This window comes from Wasmannia auropunctata, unplaced genomic scaffold (assembly GCF_000956235.1).
Source record: "Wasmannia auropunctata unplaced genomic scaffold, wasmannia.A_1.0 LD336026.1, whole genome shotgun sequence".
In the NCBI taxonomy this organism is placed as follows: domain Eukaryota; kingdom Metazoa; phylum Arthropoda; class Insecta; order Hymenoptera; family Formicidae; genus Wasmannia; species Wasmannia auropunctata.
The window spans coordinates 2,684,742-2,706,832 of record NW_012026864.1 but is presented as its reverse complement, the minus strand read 5'-3'; the positions used below and the strand labels follow the sequence as shown (position 1 = coordinate 2,706,832).

At 40.2% G+C, this 22,091-nt stretch overlaps 1 protein-coding gene, 1 long non-coding RNA gene and 1 other non-coding gene across 4 annotated transcripts; 1 reads left to right on the top strand and 2 right to left on the bottom strand.

The window, feature by feature from the left end:
- Positions 1-16: 16 nt before the first annotated feature.
- On the bottom strand, positions 17-21,147 carry LOC105452904 (the record flags this gene model as incomplete). The annotated part of the gene is made up of 6 exons (XM_011694456.1): positions 17-1,577; positions 1,803-1,893; positions 1,980-2,220; positions 2,561-3,274; positions 3,961-4,030; positions 21,040-21,147. Coding segments are annotated over 6 exons (1,335 nt in total), but the record flags the coding sequence as incomplete, so codon positions are not given.
- On the top strand, positions 12,776-19,250 carry LOC105452859. Of its 2 annotated transcripts, XR_974784.1 has the most exons (4): positions 12,776-13,485; positions 15,819-15,922; positions 16,862-17,010; positions 17,100-19,250. It is a non-coding gene; the product is annotated as an uncharacterized LOC105452859 (long non-coding RNA). The 2 variants fall into 2 exon arrangements; XR_974785.1 differs by lacking the exons at positions 12,776-13,485; positions 15,819-15,922 and adding an exon at positions 16,240-16,640.
- On the bottom strand, positions 18,572-18,644 carry Trnar-acg. The gene has a single exon. It is a non-coding gene; the product is annotated as a tRNA-Arg (tRNA).
- Positions 21,148-22,091: the final 944 nt, after the last annotated feature.

Genomic DNA, 22,091 nt, shown 5'->3' with positions numbered 1-22,091 from the left:
AAATAAAACCAGAGCCTTTAGTTTATTAGGTTTAGTGCTTTTATTTAAATAATTTTTTTTTTTTGGAACAAAGATTACGCTTATATTACACGCTCTATTGTAAAATAACCGTTTTTAATCTAAAAATTCATAAAATTTCTTACGTCTGTCCGATTGTTAATTCAAGCCGGAAACAATCGGATCACGTTGAGAATAATAAAGATCACGGATAAAGGAAGGGACGGCGGGGAATGTGTATAATACATGACAACGTGTTTATTCACAACCGTTAACCATAAACGAGCCAAGGATAATTATACACATATTAAACGCTACGATCTATCACAATGGATTCTCTCTTGCCTCCTTTTTTTTTCCTCCCTGTTTCGGATGTGTATAGAAATATATCTGGGTAAACGCTACTTAAAACTATAATCGCGCCTTACGTGGCCGCGACGGCAGATTTGCACATCTATACATAAAACGTTACAACGGTACGTATGTATGTACATATAGGTACAAGCTAGATTTCTCGTAATGGAAAACATTGGAATCAATATTTCTGCTGGATATGTCGTAAAGGCGTAAAGCTAAGATCTACGTACGATTTGGTCCGATCTTCCGTAAATCCGATCTTCGAAAATATTAATCAAGCTATCTGGTTAAGCGACTGTCAGCATCGGCCGAAGCTAATCACCACGATTGTAATGTAATTTCAAAGTGAAACTGCAGAAGACACCGGCATTCAAATCCAAGATTAAAACCATTAGTAAGTACAACATTGTACAATATGAGCTCCAATTCGCATTATTGGAAGCATTGTACTATAAATACTCGCCTATAGGAATATTACTTCAAATATCCTTATTATAAATTAATTCTTTGTTTTTTTAGTTTTAGCGAGTGCTCTAGCTATGGACTAATATAGCCTTATTTGTACTCTTATCTCTCTAGAATAATGTTACTATATTACTTTAATAATAAAGTACATCGATTTTCTTCACTTTTATTGCACTATGGAATCGTATTTAATGGAAATACTCGAGGATAATTCTGCGCCACTTCCCGCCTAAGCGCGACTCTCGCCGGGCCGCATGCGTTGTAGAAAAATATAGGAACGACGGAAGTGACACGTAAATCAACACGTCGCGAAATGACGTTTACAGATACGCGCCGTCTCGCTCGCAATTTTGATCTATAACTTTTTTTTTCTTTTTTACGTCGTACGGAATAATAACGTCCAAGGTAGCTAACGTTCGTTCGCAGCCCATCGGGACTGATTAACGGCTCTCGTGCAAGCGTACGTGTTCTCTCATCGCCTCCGGATGCACACCGGGCGACGGGAGTATTCTGCACGATAATACTAGAATACCGCTGTCTCGGACGTGTAAGTACTATTGCTCAAGCAGAGAAACTTGCTCGTGTGCTTCACCATCGGAAATGCTGAACGTCTCGATTCTCTTTCCGGGATGGGTTATCTTCTTTTGTCATAGCTTCGTATGCTTCACACTGTCTGTCCAGTAATTCTGTATTGTCATTGCCTCTAGCGAATTTAGGAACGAGTCGTTATCCAAACTGTACATTTCCTCCGAGTTATCCTGCAAGTGAACGAGGAGTACTCCTATAAGTATTTTTGACAAATCAAAATTTCACTGCCGTCTTTTATCCTTCAACTGATCTCTAATGAAAAAAAAAAAAAATTCTTAACAGATTAAAAAACTTTAAATATATTAGAGATTCGTTTGTAAATTATTAATTTAATATACAAATCCCGCTGTGTGGATACATTAAATATTTATATTTATGTGCGTAATAATACTAACGCGGATAGTGGAATCATCGATGTAGCCGGAGCTATCAGGATTGCTGCATTTATCACTGTTCAACGTTTGCGGAGGATTCAAGTACTTGCGCCTGAAAGAAGGGAGTTAATGAATAAACGCATTAGAGCGAGCGCAGACGCGAACATAATCACGTTACGACGGTTCACGACGTGTTACCTGTATATAATGAATCCGAGACTACCCATTGTGCTGAGCAGGGCCACAGTCGCTAAACAGCTGCCCGTAATAGCGGCTATACCCGCGGCGGACGTCGCCGAACCTTGCTCAGTATTTTCGCCGCTATTATCGGCGCCATAATCGGAGGACTGATTGTCTCCTTGCACTTGATCTCTCTGGAAGTGCTGCGTGATGAAAGTGTTCCTCGCTCTGCTCAGACGAGTGGACTCGCTCACGCCAACTGCACATTCGTTACATGCGATCGTTATGAAGCGTTCTGAAGTACCGAGTAGTTTTCTTTCTCTTATCGCTAAATCCTAAACCGAGCTCTAAAAACTTTTTTTACATCCACTCACTTCTATTGTTTACTAAAATGTTTAAATTTAATCGGGGACTAGAGCAGAGAGTAAGCATGCACGAGAAAGGGAGCATTGTGTCAATGTCAGCATTGTGAAAACCAATCTAATTAAAATACAATGCTATACTCGCTCTTATCTCGCACGAGATAGCACGGCTATTAATTATCCGCGAGATGATTCTTACTTTTATTCGCTGTAACACACTTCTCTCAGAAGTTTTACCTTCGAGGATAGACGCCGCCGTGGCGAAGTGCTGCGTCTGAGCCACCTCCTCGTCGATCTCGACCTCGTCGTCGGATCGATTGAACGTCCTGATCGCGGCGTTACCGGCGGCCCCGGCCGCGGACAGGGACGTTTCGAAGGAGGCTCTCGTTCTGTTCAACGTCACGTCGACCTTCGACATTTCTTCTTGAAGAGGTAGCACGGTGAGATCCTCGACCTCCTCGCTGACGTTTCTGCCGGCGACGCTAGATTGATTTCTCTCCTCCGACCGATCGTACTTCGGTCTACCCGACGATTTGTTCGTCGTCAGGATCCACGTGATCTTGCTGTCTTTCTTCGCGGTCGAGTTCCGGATCCTCTCGACGTTCTCCGCGGCGCGCTGCGGTGCCGTCGTGCCGTCGAGCGACTCGACGCTGGAGATATTACCGCGGAAACTCAGCTCGACTGTCTCGTGGACGCTCGTCCCGGAGACGGTACCTCGTTCCAACAGCAACGAGGCGATAGTGGTGACGGATTGCTGCCTGTCAGTCACCACGGCCGTATTTGTCTGCGGGTAAAGACCGATAGCCTTGGCGATGCGAAAACTCGGCCTGGTTGACTTCGACGTGCGATAGATATCTTCAATCTCGATCGGCGAGGACGTCACCCTTGAGGACGGTTGGGACTGATTGACAGGATCTGATGTAGTAGACGGCAAAGGACTGCCAAGAATCACTGAGAAAAAAAAATAAAATATGATCATTGAATGATAAAGATAAGTTACACGATTATCAAATCATGCAATGCTCATTTCTCTTACGAGTTCTAATTTCTGAGAATCTAAATAACACAGAATACAAAAAAATGAAACGAAAACGCTTTGTGTAAGTCATTTCTGAATGAGAATTTAATTAAATATATCTCATCTTTTTATATATACCTTCCTTAACTTAATATTAAGTCCTCTTGGTAATTAAATTTATATTAAAATCACACATTAACAATTACTTAAGAGCTACAACTAATTGTAACTTAAATACATACAAACTACAATAAAATTTTATCGAAATTTTATAACTAATCGTAATAAAATATTAAATTGGGACTACATCTTTAAATTATTTGGACGATAAATAAACTACCTAATGAAAAAGATTTGTCTGCTTTTTCAATTTCATCCTGTTGCAATCGTATTTCGTATTCGACTGGACAAAGTGACCTAATTAAGGCAGAAGACTTTAAGAAGTTGCACAAGTCTTTTTATTGATCTTAACAGAGTTAATAGAGGACAGTTAAAAGTAAAATAGAAGATAGTTAAGATAGTTACTATTGTTGATAGGTGATTGAAGGTGGAAAAGTCTTGCTGTGTTGTAAGATGTTATTTAACAAAAAAAAAAAAAGCAAACAAATTGATGACTCACCAAGAAATTGCGCGGTAACCCAGAACCAGTGCATCCACCAATGTAGCGTCATCGCGTCATCTGGATGTATCTGCAAATACGAATGCGCCCATATGTAACCAGCGCGCCTGTGTGTACCGACGAACGTGAGGGATTCGCGCAAGCAATTCAGATATACTAAATATCATTGCACTTCTATTTCTGACGCCCGCGAACAAACGAACGTTCGCCGACGTCGTCGGTCGCCTCGTCGTTTCTGAGAGAAGGTAAAACGTTAAACACCGGGTGAGTAATCCGCGACCAATCGCGTTGCTTAATCGTGAAATCCGTGAGTCATTGAAGAATTTTAAAACCAACACCGACGGCGGTTCCAGCTTCCAGGTATGCGGCGGATGTCGAGATAATTTTGTGCCGACCGAAAGGAATTATGGAGTATCCTTGATGCACGGCTGTTTCTCTCAAATCGTTTCGGGATCGGAGATACAAATCGAGATTTTTTAAAAATATTTTTATGCATTCCTTACGCGGGCAGGTGTCTCATCGAATTTTCGGGAAAAGTACGAAGCTCCACAAATCCCAAGCCGGTTCGGAATATACCTGCTTGGGATCGACTTCAGTGGCTGTACACCGCACTTGTCGAATTTTCGGGTCCGTGCGTGCACCGGCACGGTAATTTTCGTGCCGTATAACGCAAGACGCAAGATTGAAATTATGACGGACCGGGGTGCCGTCGACCGACCGGTGCGTTGAACACAGGTGCTCGTACGCAATCTTACTTAAGTGCCTACGGCCAGCATCCGTTGAGTTAAAAGCGAGCCTCTGGCGCGTCTGGTCCTTTTGATAAATCCCAACGCGTTTGCGATTGCACGAGGTATGATAAATCGCGGTAAATATAGCGTAAAGCGATTTATATACAAAATGAAATCTAAATAAGGAATTCTATATAATATTGCATCCCAACGCGCAGATCAATATACGACAATATGTACGATAAATCTTTTGAGAATAAATAATGTATAAAAATTAATTGTCATATTTTACGAGCAAGTGTTGCAAATTTCTATGATTTTATAAGAAATTTTTGTAGTATATAAAAAAGTTTGTTTCTGTCTCTGAAGAGAAATATTGTGGATGTTAAGATATAGTTATGTACTTTATTAATTAATTAATTTCTTTAGAAATTAACGACGTGCAGTAATTAAATTAATAATAGGATAAAACATCCGTAGTGCGTTTATTTATGCGCCTATCTACGAAGCTTCGTGCCCACAAAATGTGGCGGAAAGATGCGATCGTTAAACAGCAGGATATAGTGCGACGGTCATGCTCTGTTGACCGCAACCAGTTGCAACTTGCGACGTGACACGAATAGGATATCGCGACGTTACTTAAAGATTGAACGACCGCGCTATTTTTCAATTTTATCGCTATAGAGAAAAGAGCAAGTTCGCGCGAAACCCACGTGTAACTTACAATTCCAAATAAAAATCCCATTGAAATATTGATCGCAGATCTGAAGTAGACCGAAGATAACACTTCGTTACCTATATATACCGATGGAAATTCTTTAATTTTCTATGCTGCAAAAATCCGTAATTATTTTAAAGTTTCAAACGAACGAAAAATTTGCAAATCTTAAAATTTCACAATATCAAAATTAATATAAATAAATATAAAAAGTTTAATTCGTTCTTTCTCTTAGCTAATTAATTAATATATAAATATCGATTAAAGTGTAAAATTAATTCCTCATAAATATTGCAAACGCAGTGGCAAATAAACAAATAGGATTCCACAGCTGATTCTCGCGCGTATGTGATTCCGACGATAAAAATCTGCGTGCAGGAATCTAAGGACATTATCCTGTCCTTCAGAGACTGCGCGAGCGGACAGCCTCTGCTTCCTCGAACAAAGTAATTACGGAATCAAGGAGCACGGAGAGTGAGACACGCTCGTCCGTATACAGTTAGTCATGCTCCCCCGGTTGTAACCGGTCGCACCTTTGCGCGGATACGGCTCGGCTCGGTGTATTGAAGTCTGGACGGAAGAAGCACGCGGAGGATGTCGCGCCGTGATTTTCCCACCGGTAATCCGGACTTAATGGAGACATTGGAACAAAGAGCGCGACCCCGACCGGGCCGCTCCTCTGGTCCGGGCGACAAAAGGTCCCCACCTCATTGACAACTCCTCGCACCCTCCATCGGCGTGACTTCATTCACGGACCGGAAACGCGGCAGCGCACGTCGTAACGCGTCGTGCGGAAGGACGGCGCAGGGACGCAGCTAGAAATTTTCGGCTACTTCGGCGATGCGACAGGCGTTCTTGAGAGACAAAATAGAAGAGAACGGAAAAACTTCATAGAGAAAAGGAAGACTCTTGACTCTGAGTTTATTTAAATAATTTGTACATCCTTTTTTTTTAAATAACTTGTTAATTTTTTTTCTGTAATTGATGTTCAACATTCGTTTAACGCCTGCACGTACGTGCCGCGACTTGAATGTCCAGAATCGTTTTTTTTTCCAGCGCACGGACGACACTTCTCACGCTTGTTTTCGCAAAATTGCAATTTATTCTACGGCGATACAATCGCGGTACTTATAACGACGCGGAGCTACGACGATGCACAAATCGCTGATTTCCGTAAATAAGATATACGTCCGCTTCTACCAGTGAACGCTGGTTTATGAATTTCATGCGGATTTAACGGCGGATCCGATTTAACCCGATTTACAGCCGCGTTCCATTTCGTTTCGAGATCAAAAGGATAACGAAGTAAGTGCTCCACTGGGTCGAAGCTAACGCGTTCGACGATAATACACGTACCGTACGAAACAATTAGAACGTGTGGTGTGTGCCTCGCGAACGAACACGATCCCGGTTGCGCCGCAAGGTATGAAATTGCGCGATATCGGAGTGCAAGCAGAAATTAGAAAAAAAACCGCGCGCTGCATTTCGCGCGTTGCGTAATTCCACTTCCGCGTGCTGGGGCCTCGCCCCACTTCGTTTTCAGACCGGAAGGATGCGCAACGCGCCCAATTATAAACGCGCTGATAATCCCGCTGTTAACTGTATTATTGCCGCTGATCGATTGCGTGCAAACGCGTCTGACATTGAAAACAAATATTCGGAATTAACGGGAGCCCGCCGCTGAGCGAGCAATTAAGGCGGCGAAAACACGGCCTGACGTAATCTTATATATGTGTGCGAATTTTTTTCTAGAAATTAGGCGAAAAAATATGCAGTATACAGTACGCTATAATTGCATAGGAAACGTGTCGGCTTGACTTTTATATTAAAAATAAATAAAATTTCTCTTGGACTATTTTTCTTCGCAAGTAACGTCAACGTTCATTGGAAAATTAAACTGCTTGTTGTTTTCATCTTCAACATCGTAATTTAGATTACAATCGGAAAGATTCAACATTTGTAGAAACGTATAAGCTGCCATTGGTAAAGACATTTTAATTCAGACGGTTTGAATTATTTCAAAGTATTTCGGTGTTCCACGTGTCTTCGCGAAAATTCGAAAGGCTTAATAACAAAGGAAAGCTCTCGAAAAATAATTTTTAAAATACAAAAACCAAAAAGCACGCCGAAATCAGCGAATCGGAGAGTGCACTTCCCTGTACACTCTATATATATATGTATATATATATATATATACACGTTTCGTTCCACTTGGTTTTCAGACCAAGGGGATAATTGATTTAATGAATTCGCTTCTATCGCGTGCTGCTTTACATATATACTCTCCGTGAAAGCTCGTGAAAAAAATTGGCCGTTTCGCGATTCGCGCAGCAACGTGCAGCCGGAGTTCAACGACCGTCGTGCATAAAGTTCCCCGAATCGGGAGGAGAGGGATGGGGGGAGGGGCGGGACAACGGGTTTAATAACGTAAGTTAACAGCGCGATTCTCGTAAAATTTCTAATTTCTCTGTTACACGCATCGTCGTTCCATCCAAGACCATGCGTATATACTTTATCGCACTCGCAATTTTCTGTGTGTTCGCGAAGGAGATCCTTATCTCTCTTTTATTTCGCGCGTCACTGAGGGACGCGCAATGAGATTCATTATCTATGATATCATGCCGCCGAATTATAGCATCGAGTCACGTAGCCGTGGCAATCAACGTGGTTAAATTGCAACCTTCGCGCCTTTTTGTCGCAATGTGCGTAAACCTTGACTTCCTTATAAATGACTACAAGATACAACGGATAACGTTATATCCTTAATAATTAATCAAATTACTTAGGTGTAACGAGACTTAATGCGCGAAAGTTTTGACGTTCGGGTTCGTTGCTACCGATTTGCAGATCGGATACAGAATGTTTAAAAAGTAAGGAGAGAAGTGCGCGACGGGATACAATCATTGGAGCGTGAAGTAGAAATGCGTATTCGTTTCCTAATCATATAGCACGATCTCCGCGGAAGACCGCGATAAAAACCAACGTGGCAGCGCCGAGCGGAAACTCGTTTCTTGATTCACTTTTCCCAACTGATCAAGGTTAATCCGGATCGGATTTGATACAGGAATACTTGAGTTGTAACTTGAGTTGTAATTTAGCGTCAGCATTTTTGAGAAAAAGAAGCTAAAAAAAAATCAAACAATTATGTAAAACTCAATGAAAAACTGATCTGAAAATTAAAAAAGTTTAGAAACTTTGGATTAAAAATACGATAGCCTTATATTTATTGCATCACGCTGTTAAATTAATTTGTATTATAAATCATTATTATTATTATTATTAAATTTTCTATATATTCATTCAATTAAAAATCAAAAATTCTTTTACACAAAATATACTTCTGCAAACGTTTGTTAAGACAGTGAATAAAAATATTATTATGATATGCTTCTTGTAATCGTAAGCTATATGGATCGAGAGCTACAAGGGAAATTATTCAGCGTCGCGTCTCGTTCGAAACGCATCGAAGAGGAGAGAGATGCATTTGAGTCATCGATGGGATTAACGCTCGTGAAGAGGTAAAGTGGGACTAACGAGGACACTAAAGTAAATCGCCGAGCCTCGTGCTGTCGAGTGCCCGAATGAACGCGAATTATCGGGCGCATTAGCGCAACCCGCGAAACTAATGGCCGTGAACCGATTACTCGCGGATGCTCGTCTCCGGTTTTTCTGCCATTGTCGGCGGAGCGATCTGCGGCCGATCTACAAAGGGGGTCAATTTCAGCGGCTAATGACGCTAATTAAACCTCCGTAATAAACTGATCGGTGTCGTCACCTCGACTTTCCGACCAAACTGCGCCGGCAGCTTGCTCTATGCTCTCGTTAGCGGAGCTTTTTCCGTAAAGTAAGTTTTTTTCTTGTAAGGTCGTCATTTTTCTTCGCGAAGTGCGAACATTGCATTCTGCGCACCGCTCACGGAATTCGCCATTGAAGATCACAGGGTGGCGTCACGTCCGAACGATCTTTCGGTTTTTCACGTTTATCGGACGTCGTTCGCCACGTCCACTACAACTGCGCTGCAGAAGTTTTATCGCAACCTTTTTCTGTCGGTGCAGCGATAAAGAACATTCGTACTACGTTACATGCGACGCGTGGCATTATCATTCACAACGTTCGCGACGTATAATTTTGTAAAGCATAGGCGCATAGAAGAAATATAAAAAAAAATACAGACAATGCTACGTCATTGCGAAATCATGAAGAGTGACGACACATCCGGCACGTTTAAAGTATCACGAATAATTAATCTTCTCTATTATTTTCGAACTTACTTCTCAGCAACTACCGCGGCGAAAATATTCAATTAAGAACATGAATTTGCGGACAAATTGATTTTCTCAAAAATTTCAATTCTATACGGTTAATTTGTTTAAATTGGTGTTTCCTCGCGAATACGAGGATTTGCGCAAAAAAAATTTAATTAAAATTTAGTCAAGCCGAAAATAACCGGTGGTGCGCGATGATGCGCAGCCGAGTAGAAAGAATGAAATCACGCGTTAAAGGAACGTCAGTCTTTCTAGGCGAATTTAGGCAGCAGCTGCTGCTGCACGGTCAGATCGTCTCCAATATTGTATTCACGACATGAACTTTCACACACACTCTCGGATAGTAGATCTAATTTTCACCGAAGTTTCACTATATTTCGAAATGCGATTGTGGGACACACATATACGAGATCGCTTTTTCTGCCCAATTAATCTTACGTAAAAGTGTATTACATGTGGGAACGTCGGTCGTTAAAATAGGTGAATTCGCGATTTAAAGTCTATTTAAAAGCATAAAATTTGCAAAGCAAAAACTAAAGACAATGGGACGCACGGTGCGACAACATTATTATAGGACGGTTTCGTCGCCAAACTTTTTAACGAGGAAAATATTTAATCGACTGGCAAAAAAGAAAATCGAATGCAAAGAGGATTTCATGCATTGTCATGCGGCGGTGTGTGTTACATAAATTTCCAGCCAGGAAACCAGCATTTCACGATGACATTTTTAAGAGAATTCACAAACAATGATTAATCAAAATTGTCGAAAACTGACATGACTCATCCTAAATAATTATAATAAACGTTATTTTCAAATATATTGAGGTAGAAATAAAACGTATCCATTATTCGTGATAGGATTTGCACGATCCAAAAGTCATCTGGAAATACAGATTAGTTTAACGCGCGATTATCCCTTTTTTCAAATTGAATAATCCTGCGAGATTCGCGCTTTCGGGCGCTGCAACGACATGGTTTCAACGAGGTTGATCTTCTCTTATCAAACATAATAAATATTCTTATTAAACATAATAAATATACTATATTGCTCGTTGTACAACTTTTACAATCACGTTCACACGTGGATAGTGAAATATAGAGTTAGTCAAATATAAAATAAAATTCAATCGCAACAAACTCGCGCAATTATACCGTAAAGCCATATAATAACATTTTCATTCAAAGAATTATTACATAAAATTAGTAATGCCGCATTATTAAATTTTACTTATATTTTTACTTGAACGATGTTTTTAATTACGTTATTTATTTTCGTAAAATAAATAACGCTTGAAGTAGATCAAAGTATTAATAGAATAATGCTCGAATAAGATTGTAGCGAGAATCGAAGTATTAATAGAAGGGAGATGCGCGCGCTTGAACGATGTATCAATTAATTATATTATTTATTTTCGTTACACAAAAGTAGAATGCAATACGGTTAATTTTTCGCTAAATATTTTCTTAATATATTATTTATTTAACATTGAAAAATTAACCGTATCGCATTTCAATTTTATCTTACGAAATTAAATAACATAATAAATTAATCACCAAGCGCGCATTCGCTTCTATTGATACTTCGTTCGCCGAAATTCCGTGAAAACCAACCCCTCGTTTCCACTATATACTGTTACACGTCACGAAACTTGCTTGTTACTCGCTGCGGAATTATCAGCGTGACGATCGCGAGGTATTACACGATGGAAATCTTTCTCAACGCAAGAGGTTTCTATGGAGGGGCAGATTTTCAGACAATCTGACCTATTCTTCGTAACAGTTTCACCTGCCGCGCGAACATATTCCCCATTGTCTCGCACGTACACGTTCGCCATCGCAATGCCCCGGAGAGCGACATCATTCCTCCGAGCAATCGGTGTCAGTTCTCATACTTTTCTCCGCGCCAAACAAGCAAAAATAATTTTAGCCCACCTCCATCGCTTCACCGATCGACAATTCGACATCGCGAAAAGAGCGAGAGAAATGACTTCTATATAGAAATATAATTTAAAAGTGGTAGATTTTTCTTAGGTACTTTCTCAAAAATAAGATGGTCGCATACATTTCAGATCTATTTAATTTGCGTCGCATTTTTTAAATCCATAATAATATAAATTGTTGTAAGTTCAATCTGAAGAAGTAAAAATTAGTGAAAGGATTCGCACGAAAATAATAAGATGAGCACGTAGCATTCATTGTCACATTGTTGGCACTGCAGATTCCCGCGTAAACACTTTTGCGGATTAAACACGCAGCTCGTGAAAGGAAGAAAGTAAAGATGAAATCTCTATCGGTGATCGAAAGTTCGGTGACGAGTTCATCCGAATGGCAATTACATTCGTATCGACCCCGCGAAAGTGGAACTCAGAAACGTAGAAATTGGCCGTGCAGCTTACTCGAGTCTTCACCGTAAATCTAAATAATTAATTTATGTTGATCACGATGACCGAATTGCATCTACGATATCAGCGCGGTTCGATAAATTATGATTCGTAATCATAATTTATCGTGCAGGTCTGCTATCTATTTAATCTAATCGATTGCCTCGGTCTATTGGCTCAGAACATCAGTCACGCTCGCCCTATTTTAGAGATTATTATATAGTTAATTATATCACATAAAAAAGAGCGGGAGAGAAAGAGAATTTAATTGGCAGTAAGCACGGATTAAGCTCGAATAAAATATCGCAATACTCCATTCCCTTTGACATGCTGTCGTATCAATTATTTCTTTATTCATCAATTATTACTTGAATGTAACTCTTTGTTAATACATTAATAGTCTTCACCGATATGTTGCATTTACAGTAAACGATCCTGTAATTTAGGTATGTAATTACATCGGGATTTTGATAGCTAATAGTTGATTAAAGATTTAAAGATATAGTCCGATCGAAAGAATACCTCGTACAGTTTCTGTCTTAAAATCTCGTTAAAAATATCTGTTGCTAAAATCGAACAACATTATTCTGCGAAACAGCGCACTTCGTTTGCGATTCGTCGCGGATTATCTATGTAACGCGAACAGATGCGATACTTAACAGATACGATAAAAGTGATAGCGCAGCTATCTCTTGCCGCTTGGGGAGCGTGAAAAGCAATCGCGATGTCAATTTATTGGCGAACATGGCTTTTATCATGGGAGCATTGTCTATACGCGACGTACGTGAATGTTGTGTGAATATTGCAATAGTGCAGTAATAAGCTTTGTCTCTGTACAATGTGCGCCGTTTGAATGTTGCACCGAAGTATTAATGTTTAACCGAAAAGCAAGGATACATTAAAAAAGATAATTAAACGGATCACAACGATTATAACCGAAAACCAAGCAATTTATTAAAAAAAGATAATTAAACAGATTGCAACAATTAAAAATGTGACAATGTTTCTTATAAGACAGTATAAAAAAATAACTGTACGCGCTCATCTATATAAATGACGTCTTTACTGAAAAAAGCAGCTTCTACTTGATCAAAGAATAATGCATGAATGTTGCACCGAAGTATTAATGTTTAACCGAAAACCAAGGATATATTAAAAAAGATAATTATAAATGGATTACAACGATCAAAAATGTGAAAGTGTTTCTTATATATAAATATATTCGATAAATATACACGACACTATAAAAAGTAACTGTGTGCGCGCATCAATATAAATGACGTCTTTGTTGGAAAAAAAGCAGCTTCTAATTGATCAAAGAATAACGCATAAAGCTCTAACGCTAAACTCGTGTTTCTACATGAAGTATAACGCGTATAAGGAACGTTTTATGGAATGTCCAATGCGGCATATCGGCAGCGGCGGTATGGCCTGTGTGTACAATTAAAGATCGCTATTACCAGTTATCATTACTTAACCGACATTTAAGTGATATTAGCTGACGCATCGGTTTGTTAACTCGTCGACACGGCAGCCGCGCACGAGTTCCGACGAAGGAACGTTCCGTTAGACGCGGCGAGACCGTAGAAGGAAAGAAAAAAAAGAAAATAGCCGGTCATATAATCCGTCCGTACTGTACGTGCACCCGCGAATTTCTATCCCCCTTCGCGGGGATAATAAGTTATAACGCATATACCATTTGCGAGAGCGAAAGCTCGTCCGCCAGCTATACACACCAGTCACGCATGCGTTGTTGCAAAACCGGCGAAAGTAAAGATTCGCTTTCGTAGCCGTTTATTACAAGCCCGTCTCTCGCGCCCGTGCGATATATATAATCTAATTGCAAATAAAATTATTAAATGTAAGGACGTTGCCACGGTAAGATCGAACGACAGGAATCGGATTATCGACTCTCGCGACACGCGTCTGAACTGTCGCCTTCGAAGTTATTGCGTTTCAATTCAGTCGCTGTGCATGTTCGATTTAACGAGAATAGAATAATGGAGAACTTTCCAGGGTAGGGGGGCTATTGACGAAAAGTTTGCACGCCAATTTTCAGCAACACAGATAACAATTGCCATCACGTAACGCAATAAATTAATGACTCCAACGAAAGTTTCAAAGTGATTTCTGTAATTATGTCCCTAGAATACAGAGTCTGCAAATCTGAACCAAAACAGCGTATAAATGTATAATAGTAAAAATAAGTAAATAACAGAAAGAACAGAAGTTAAAGAAGTGACAAATTTTATTATTATTGAGGACGTATTAGATAGAGAGGGAGAGAGAGAGAGAGAGAAGTAATAAATGACAAGATATTTAATTATCTTAATATACAATATATGAAACTGGAAGTATAAAACTTCACAAGACTAAAATATATTCGTTATCTCTAATCTTAAAATAATGTCAACTATAATCCTAAACTTTAATTATAGAATAAACAATGCCTTATTACTGCGTGCCTAAATGCTCCAATTCATGGAAAAAAATGTTCTATAAAATAAAACAATATACTTCAATTGTACTGTTTTTCTTGTATACTATTAAATAATATTTCATTTTATTAACAAATCAAGTATTCACATGACATATTATAGTTTATTTTATTCTTAGCTATAAAAAAATATATTATGTTATCAAAAATCTTATAATAAACAAAGTACAAAATTATAATAAAATTATAATAAACTTTGTTTTTTTTCGATATTTTACATCATTCTTTGACTTGTAATCATAAAGCCCTAACAATGATGTTAGAGTATTAATACGCAATAGTTTATGTTGCGTGCAGCACTATAAAATTTCAAAGATAAAAACGCGTTCTGAATATGAATATGAATACCTTTGAATATAAATTCCCGCTGTACTTTGATTGTACTGCTATTTTGAGGGGTCTAATCACATGAACCAATAAGAAGATAGCTAACGAGATGACCAGACTCTGTATTTTAGGAACACAATTCCTGTAATACTTTCGTGCGCAGTAACCGCAGATGTTTATATTTAAAATAAGCAACAATAAAGTGTTAATGTTGAAAAAATATCCAAATTATTAATGCTTTTAAACAATGTAACTCGAGAATTCATGTATACTGTATAATATGTATATTGTTACAATCGTTTATCAATTTTCATTTATTCTGTTACGAATAATCCATTTATTTCATATCGCGTCCGAAATTTCGTTTTTTCCACGAGGCAGAATAAACTATTTCGGAGGATTTCTGAGCGCGCGCACGCGTTTTTCGTATATTAAATTATTTTTTGTCACAAAAGTGGGATTTATTTTTTAAAAAAATCTAAATCTGCATAAAAGAGCAGAGAATGCGGGTCGTTCGTTTTTTTTTTGTAGAGCGTCACACAAACGCGGTCACACACGGTGCAGGTGCGAAGATTCGTTTAAGTGGCATGCCACTGCGAGGTCCCGCTGTGTCGCAATTAGCGCGGCTCTGCGACGCGGACACGCGCGTTTCAGAGAAAAATTGCGGTTTTTCGCCTGCAGAGTCGCGTCATCGCCACTCATCTCGCTAAGCATCCAGCCAACGTTGATGTAGCGGAAATTCCGAGATATTTTTCCGCTTTGTATTCGCAACAAAAAAAATTATATTCTTACCAATTCTATTTTTATTCAGTAAATCAATTGATCGTACAGCTACACATGCAATCATTGACATACCTATATATATATATATATATATATATACTTTCACAATTATTTTCTATGTGAAAATACATGAGGGACTGTTAATTGTTTTTCACTTAGAGTAGTTAGAGCCGTTAGATGACGATACTTGTAAAAATCTCACGGCAGAAACTGAGCCACGGCGAGAGTTATGCAGAATTTCGCACGCCAGCACGCGTGCGGGAGTAAGTATGAACCAACCTTTTACATCAACTTGGTCGTAATGCTCGACGAGCTACCCGTAGTACCCGTTTAATAGGATTACTAGTTGCGCCTCTCTCTCTAGGTCACGCGGCACGCGAAGCCAAGCGATAGGTATCTTTTAATCAGCAGGACGACCGACACTGACAGACGCGCGCGCGTGTTTGTGTTTGTGTGTGTGTGTGTGCGTGTGTGTGTGTGTGTGTGTGTGTGTGTGCGTGCGTGTGTGTGTGTGTGTGTGTGTACATATGTATACACGCAACACCCGCTCGCGTCTCGACGACGAAAGTGCACCGATGCATCTCCCGCGGCCTAATGCACGGCTGTACAATAGCGAATTCATAGCCGCTTGAGTAAAGCCTTCTCACGCGCGCCCCGCGCGCTACTCGTTATTTCGAAACGATAGGCGAGCAAAGGTACTATTATTACAGAGAAAGAGAATGGCTGGCTTGTGTTCCCTCGACGGGCCGGTAACACGCGTCGCTCTCCGCGTCGTGCGCGAAGGAAAATCGAGATAAACGAAACGGGGAGGGAAGGAGTTTCCCCTCTCGCAAACCGCGCCCGATAACACGAATGCGGAAAGGAGACCGCGTTTGTGGAAACACGATAACATCTCGCCGGATCTTGCGTGAAAACTGTTTGCAAAAGAATCGAGGGAATCCGGCAAATTAAGTTCGCTCGATGAAAGCCCGATAAAGTTAAGTAAGTCATCACGACAGTTTTATTCACAATATCGTTACATGACACTTTTTTTTCATTCATTTGTTTCATTCACTCGAATTCTATTTGCGTCGTGATTCCATCTAAATTGTTCACCCCTTGGCCGACGATCGAAGTGACGGAAGTGATAGATTTCACACGTCCTTTGACGGCAAACTGGTGCGGGAAAATCTCGCAAAATTTATTTATTGTCTTGCTTGCAGAAAAGGAGTCTGCGTCATCGACAAGTTTCACGCCCGCATGAGCCCGAGATGAATGGACAGAAATAGGGAAGCGTGAACTCCTTTCACCGTTAACTACGTTGTCTACATTTCCTCGATGCACGGATGCAACAAGGAGTTTCCTGATCCACGTACGTACCAAACAATGCGGTTCATCCTTCGCGAATACAAGAGCGAATAACCGGCGAAGTCTAAACCGCGAGTCTCGGATATGTTCCAGTCGTTCGCACGACGACGAGCGGAGGAAATGGACGCTTCCTGTGCGGAAATTCGCGACCTTCGGCGGAAGCCTGAGGGAGACCGCAGACAATGTCGGAGGAACAGCTGGAGGAAGGAATAATTATGCTGCACAAAAAGCGACGATTCAACGCGATTCTACTGCGATTCCACGGACGAGTGACGTTCAGTAATAATGCGCGGAATGAATATTCAATAAGCCTGGATATTGATTTAAAAATAATCTCCTGATAACAAAATTTTTATCTAAAATCTCAATTCTTATTTTCCGCGGCTTTAAATAGGTAATCAATAACGTCAAAGAAATTTTTCGCATTCGGATTCTTTTTCGTTTTTTCTGAAAACGATAACGTGTGCACCCCCAAGTGTCGTAAATTCCACAGAGCGAACTCGGGCGAACTTATCCGAAGTATCAAAGGCGGAAATCTCGAGCCGTCACGAAGACGGAGTGAAAGAATTTATCTCGAAATACACGGTGGACGGTACCGAGGACGGTATACACGACAACGCGCCCTGAAGCATGAAAAAGAGAGAGAGAGAGAGAGAAAGAAAAAAAAAGGAAGTGGACACGCGGCGTCAGGTCGGCGCGCCCGGAACGCGGACTATTTCTGGACATTCCCCGGGGGATCCGTTGCGAAAAATTCGGTTCCTGGTTGCGCTTAAGTTTAGATCGCGTTCCGATGCACCGATCGTCCTAAAAATAAGTTAAAACCGCGTCGGGAAAGTAATAGTCACGCGATTGCAATCTACTCCTTTGCGTATCGGCGCAACGCGTTGTCGACAAAATTCGCAGATCAATCTTCGGGTTTCATTAAACATCCATTCATCATCTACAATCGCAAATGTTGCATTATAGCTCAAGGAACATAATATATGTAGTGTTTATAAAATTATCTATGTACAATTCTCTATGCGCGCAAAATTATTCTCGCCTAGGCTGTAATCGTAAACTTTATACTGTTTATCGGAACACTTAAAAAAAGAAAGAAATATTATTTTTTTTAAATATGACAATCGCTATAAATTTTACATTATGTATGTCCCCTTTAATACCTAAATTCATTGACAGAATGGAAAATCCCTTATGCATGTGCTTCAGAAGACCGAAATTTCCGGTTGCGATAGTGCTCGCCTTAATTATAAACTAATTATACTTCGACGGGAAATCGAATGTGATTGGTAGTGCGGACTCTAATTGCGGTAGGAAAAAAAATAGCTCAATTACGTGTAGAATATGCGATATCGACACACGCACGCGTCGGTATATCTGCCTTCTGTTTTCCCCGACGTGATATATCGACGCAACGCTCGGTTGGACATCGCGAATAACCGGTTACGTTGCGCAATCTCCCGTCAACAATATGCTTCGGCTCGCGTCAAGGTGTAATGAGTCACAAAAATATATATATACATATGAGACGAACGAGGGGAAGGGGAGAAAAAAAATATACACTCCGATCCTGCCAGGATTCGAACCTGGAATCTTCTGATCCGTAGTCAGACGCGTTATCCGTTGCGCCACAGGACCAGCTGATTGCGAAATAGTTGCAGACTACATATCTGTAAAAAATCTTGTAAAAGTTGCCAAACGTCAACGAGAAAAAGATATTTTCCATATTCGACTTTAATAGGCGAAACGAGAATAATGTCACGTCAACAATAGCATTTTATATTCCGATGAGATATGAGGTTTCTCTTTCATTTTTCGTTGTATTTATGATATATTTTACAGAATATATTTATTATATAGCTAAATATTTAGAAATATTTGTCCGTCGAGTTTTATAAATTTCCCCACATTCGCGTCAAAATTGTCATTGAGAAATGTTCATTTGTTTCATTTATTCTGGAGCAATCTGTATCAATCATCCATACATGCAAATGGGGTAAAACTGAATGATCGGGTGTCCTAGTTTCCGAGAACACGACCTTCATCAGACATCTTTACGGATCTTTTAATTACAATCGTTTGACATTTTGCAATCGTCATTAAACATTTCAAAGCTCATAATTATACATCTCTGTTAATAAATTTTACTCTGTTAATAATTTATTTTATTATTTTCAGTGTCACACTTGTATAATCATGAAAAAGGGAATTTATCAAACGAATAAAAGAGATTGTAAAAAAAAATAAAGATCTGGCTTAAAAATAAAGGATAATCCAGCCTTGGTTTCTTTAAAAAAAAAAGATATGTTTTCTAATTAATCTATATAATATAATATAAAATCGAACGTTTGCCTAGAAGACTAATATCCGGGCATCGACTGTCATGGAAATAAATCACCGATCATCGAACATTAAGGCAAATTTAATTTATTTACTTTTATCTTCAAATGCAAATTTCACAATAAAACAAACATTTTATTGTGAAATTTGCATTTGAAAATAAAAATAAATGAGTTATTTTGCCTTATCGTTTTATTGTGAAAGTTGCATTTGAAGATGAAGATAAATAAATTATTCTGCCTTATTGTTTTATTGTGAAATTTGCATTTGAAGATAAATAAATTATTCCGCCTTAATGTTCGATAATATTCAACGCCATATTCTTGTTCGATTCTGCCTAGTGCAAAGTCTCGTTTGATTCTAGAAAATGTCTAAAAGAATGACGTTAGCTTCCAATATCAACAAACGGCTCTACGCTGATAATTTCATCAGTTCGTGCAATACGCTTGACGCAAACATTCGTCTTGCTAGTTTGTAAATCGTGAAACGTATTTCGCTTCGTGAGATGCGAATATTTCACGGACACGTTCAATTGCAGTAACGCGTCTTTGGGCGGTCCTCGCTCGTTTTCGTGGCGTGCAGCGTCTCGTAAAATGTCGTTCAATGTCGATGATGTCATAAGGTCTGTTTCTTACAGCTGAATTAGTATACACTTTTTGATTTTAAATAAAATAGGTATGTTTTAAATTTGACGAAAAATAAAACGAGAAAGGAAAGTTGTAGTGCAGTCTAGTGCAGCAGTAAAAAAAAAAGAAATCAACAGCAAATCACGAAAAGTTTCACGTGAAAATTCTACGTGTTATCCTCCGTATCTTCAAAGCCTCGCCTTAGAATCTTTTTTGCGTTAAATTTTAAGCATTCAGTTTTTTCCTAGCATATGTATATTATGTCCATTTCCATATCAATGTAAATTAACTTTAATCTTGGTTTAATTTTCTATCTTTTCCTAGTTCTATAAATTGCAGAGAAAAGACAAAAGAATAAATTAAACCAAGATTGAAGTTAATCTACATTGGTATAAAAGTGGATATTAGAAATCAGATTTATCAGAAAAACAATCCGAATTTCGAATAATAATTCTCGAAGCATCCTGTTAACCTTGATGCTGGTTTTAACGAGCGACTGGATGACGCAGTTAATCCGCAGGAAAACACAGACTGTTGCCTATATCGTTTCGTTGATTACTCTCCTATGTAATTTTATGAATGTCTCGCACGACAGGAGGCGATGAAACGACAGCTTCTACGATATCGGAGATATTAAGGAAAATAATGCGCTTCGCGCGCGCTTCCGGGATAAGTGCGCGCGAGTTGTATGATATACGCGCGCATTGTTCCCGCGATTCGTTTTCGAGTAAGTCGAGTAGGTATCGACTACTCGAGCCCACACAAGTTTCCCTGAGGTTCTCGATAGCTGCGTTCGACGCGTGTCACGTTTTTTAACGAACGTCGTGCACGTCGGCAAATCAATACACGCGACGATGCGATTTCCAGGCAAAAATCCCGGCACAATGGAGAGCGTAGAGAGCCGAGAGCGTGAAGCGCAATTTCAATATTTATAGGATATTTAACCGTTCCTCGATTATTTCCGTTTCTCGTTAAAGTGGCAAATTGGAAACGAGAAGTCAAGGTAATAGATCGGCGCGTCCGATATATCCGTTCTAATGAACTTTTATGACAGAAACTGAACTCACTTCGGCGTTTGTGATTTCTCGCAGAATTTTCGCGGCATTTCCCAGTTCGCAGACTCCCCAGTCGCGAATACGTGATCGAACAGGAGAAAAGTTTAGACTTGTCAAATTTAAAGATCATCTCTTTTCGCTCTCTCTCTAAGATACATAAACTTCATTATAAGAATTGCCCGCTTATAGAACAGCGAAACTCTGAAATAACGGGGAGGAAAAACCTCGGCTTTCTTTCCTCTTTTTTCTTTCTCGTCTAAGTGATTCCGCTGCGGGAGGAAAAGTCCATGTACGGCGGGGAAACTACTAATTTCATAGTCTACGACACACAATCGCGCTTTACGTAAGATACGTGCACACCCGTGGGCGAAGTAGCGCGGAAAAGCTCGCGGAAAGCCACGCGCGTTAACGCGCACGAGAGCCGATGGGCGCGCGACGGTCCCAGTATTTACGTCGGTGTGTTGTGTCACGTTGACAGCCGAGCATGGACAGCCTGGCTCCGGTTCGCGCGCACGCTATACTGCAGGCAGCAACAACAACGCGAAAAAAAACGTCGCGCAACGCCCGGCGAACGCGCGACGCAACGTTCTGTCGCGATAAAGCGCGTCGTTGTGAAACACGCGCGTTCCATTGGCTCGACGACACTTACGATTAGCTGCGGGAGATCTCGCGCCTCGCTGTCACCCTGTTGTTAATCGCCCCCGGAGACCAGGAGGGTGCTCGACGTCCGGTCGCGCTGAACGAAGTCGCTCCGGCGTCTGTCTGTTGAGAAAAGGGGAGGAAAAGCGCGACCGGGGCCACCAGGCGCGCCGATCGTCGCTTCCGCAGTCGCCGCGATTGCCGACGCCGAGTCACGTGGATCACATCATCGCGCGCGTCCCGTTTAGAGAAACGCGAGCGCGGCCGCAACACGCTGCCGTCCGCCGCGAACAGTGTTGTTATGCGAGTCACCTTTGCGCGCATGCGTATTCGAGTACGGCATCAACGCTGTACTAATGTCGAACTTACGAAGGTTCTGTAAGGACCCTATTGTAGTGTTTGTATAAAAATTATGTCACTTTTCA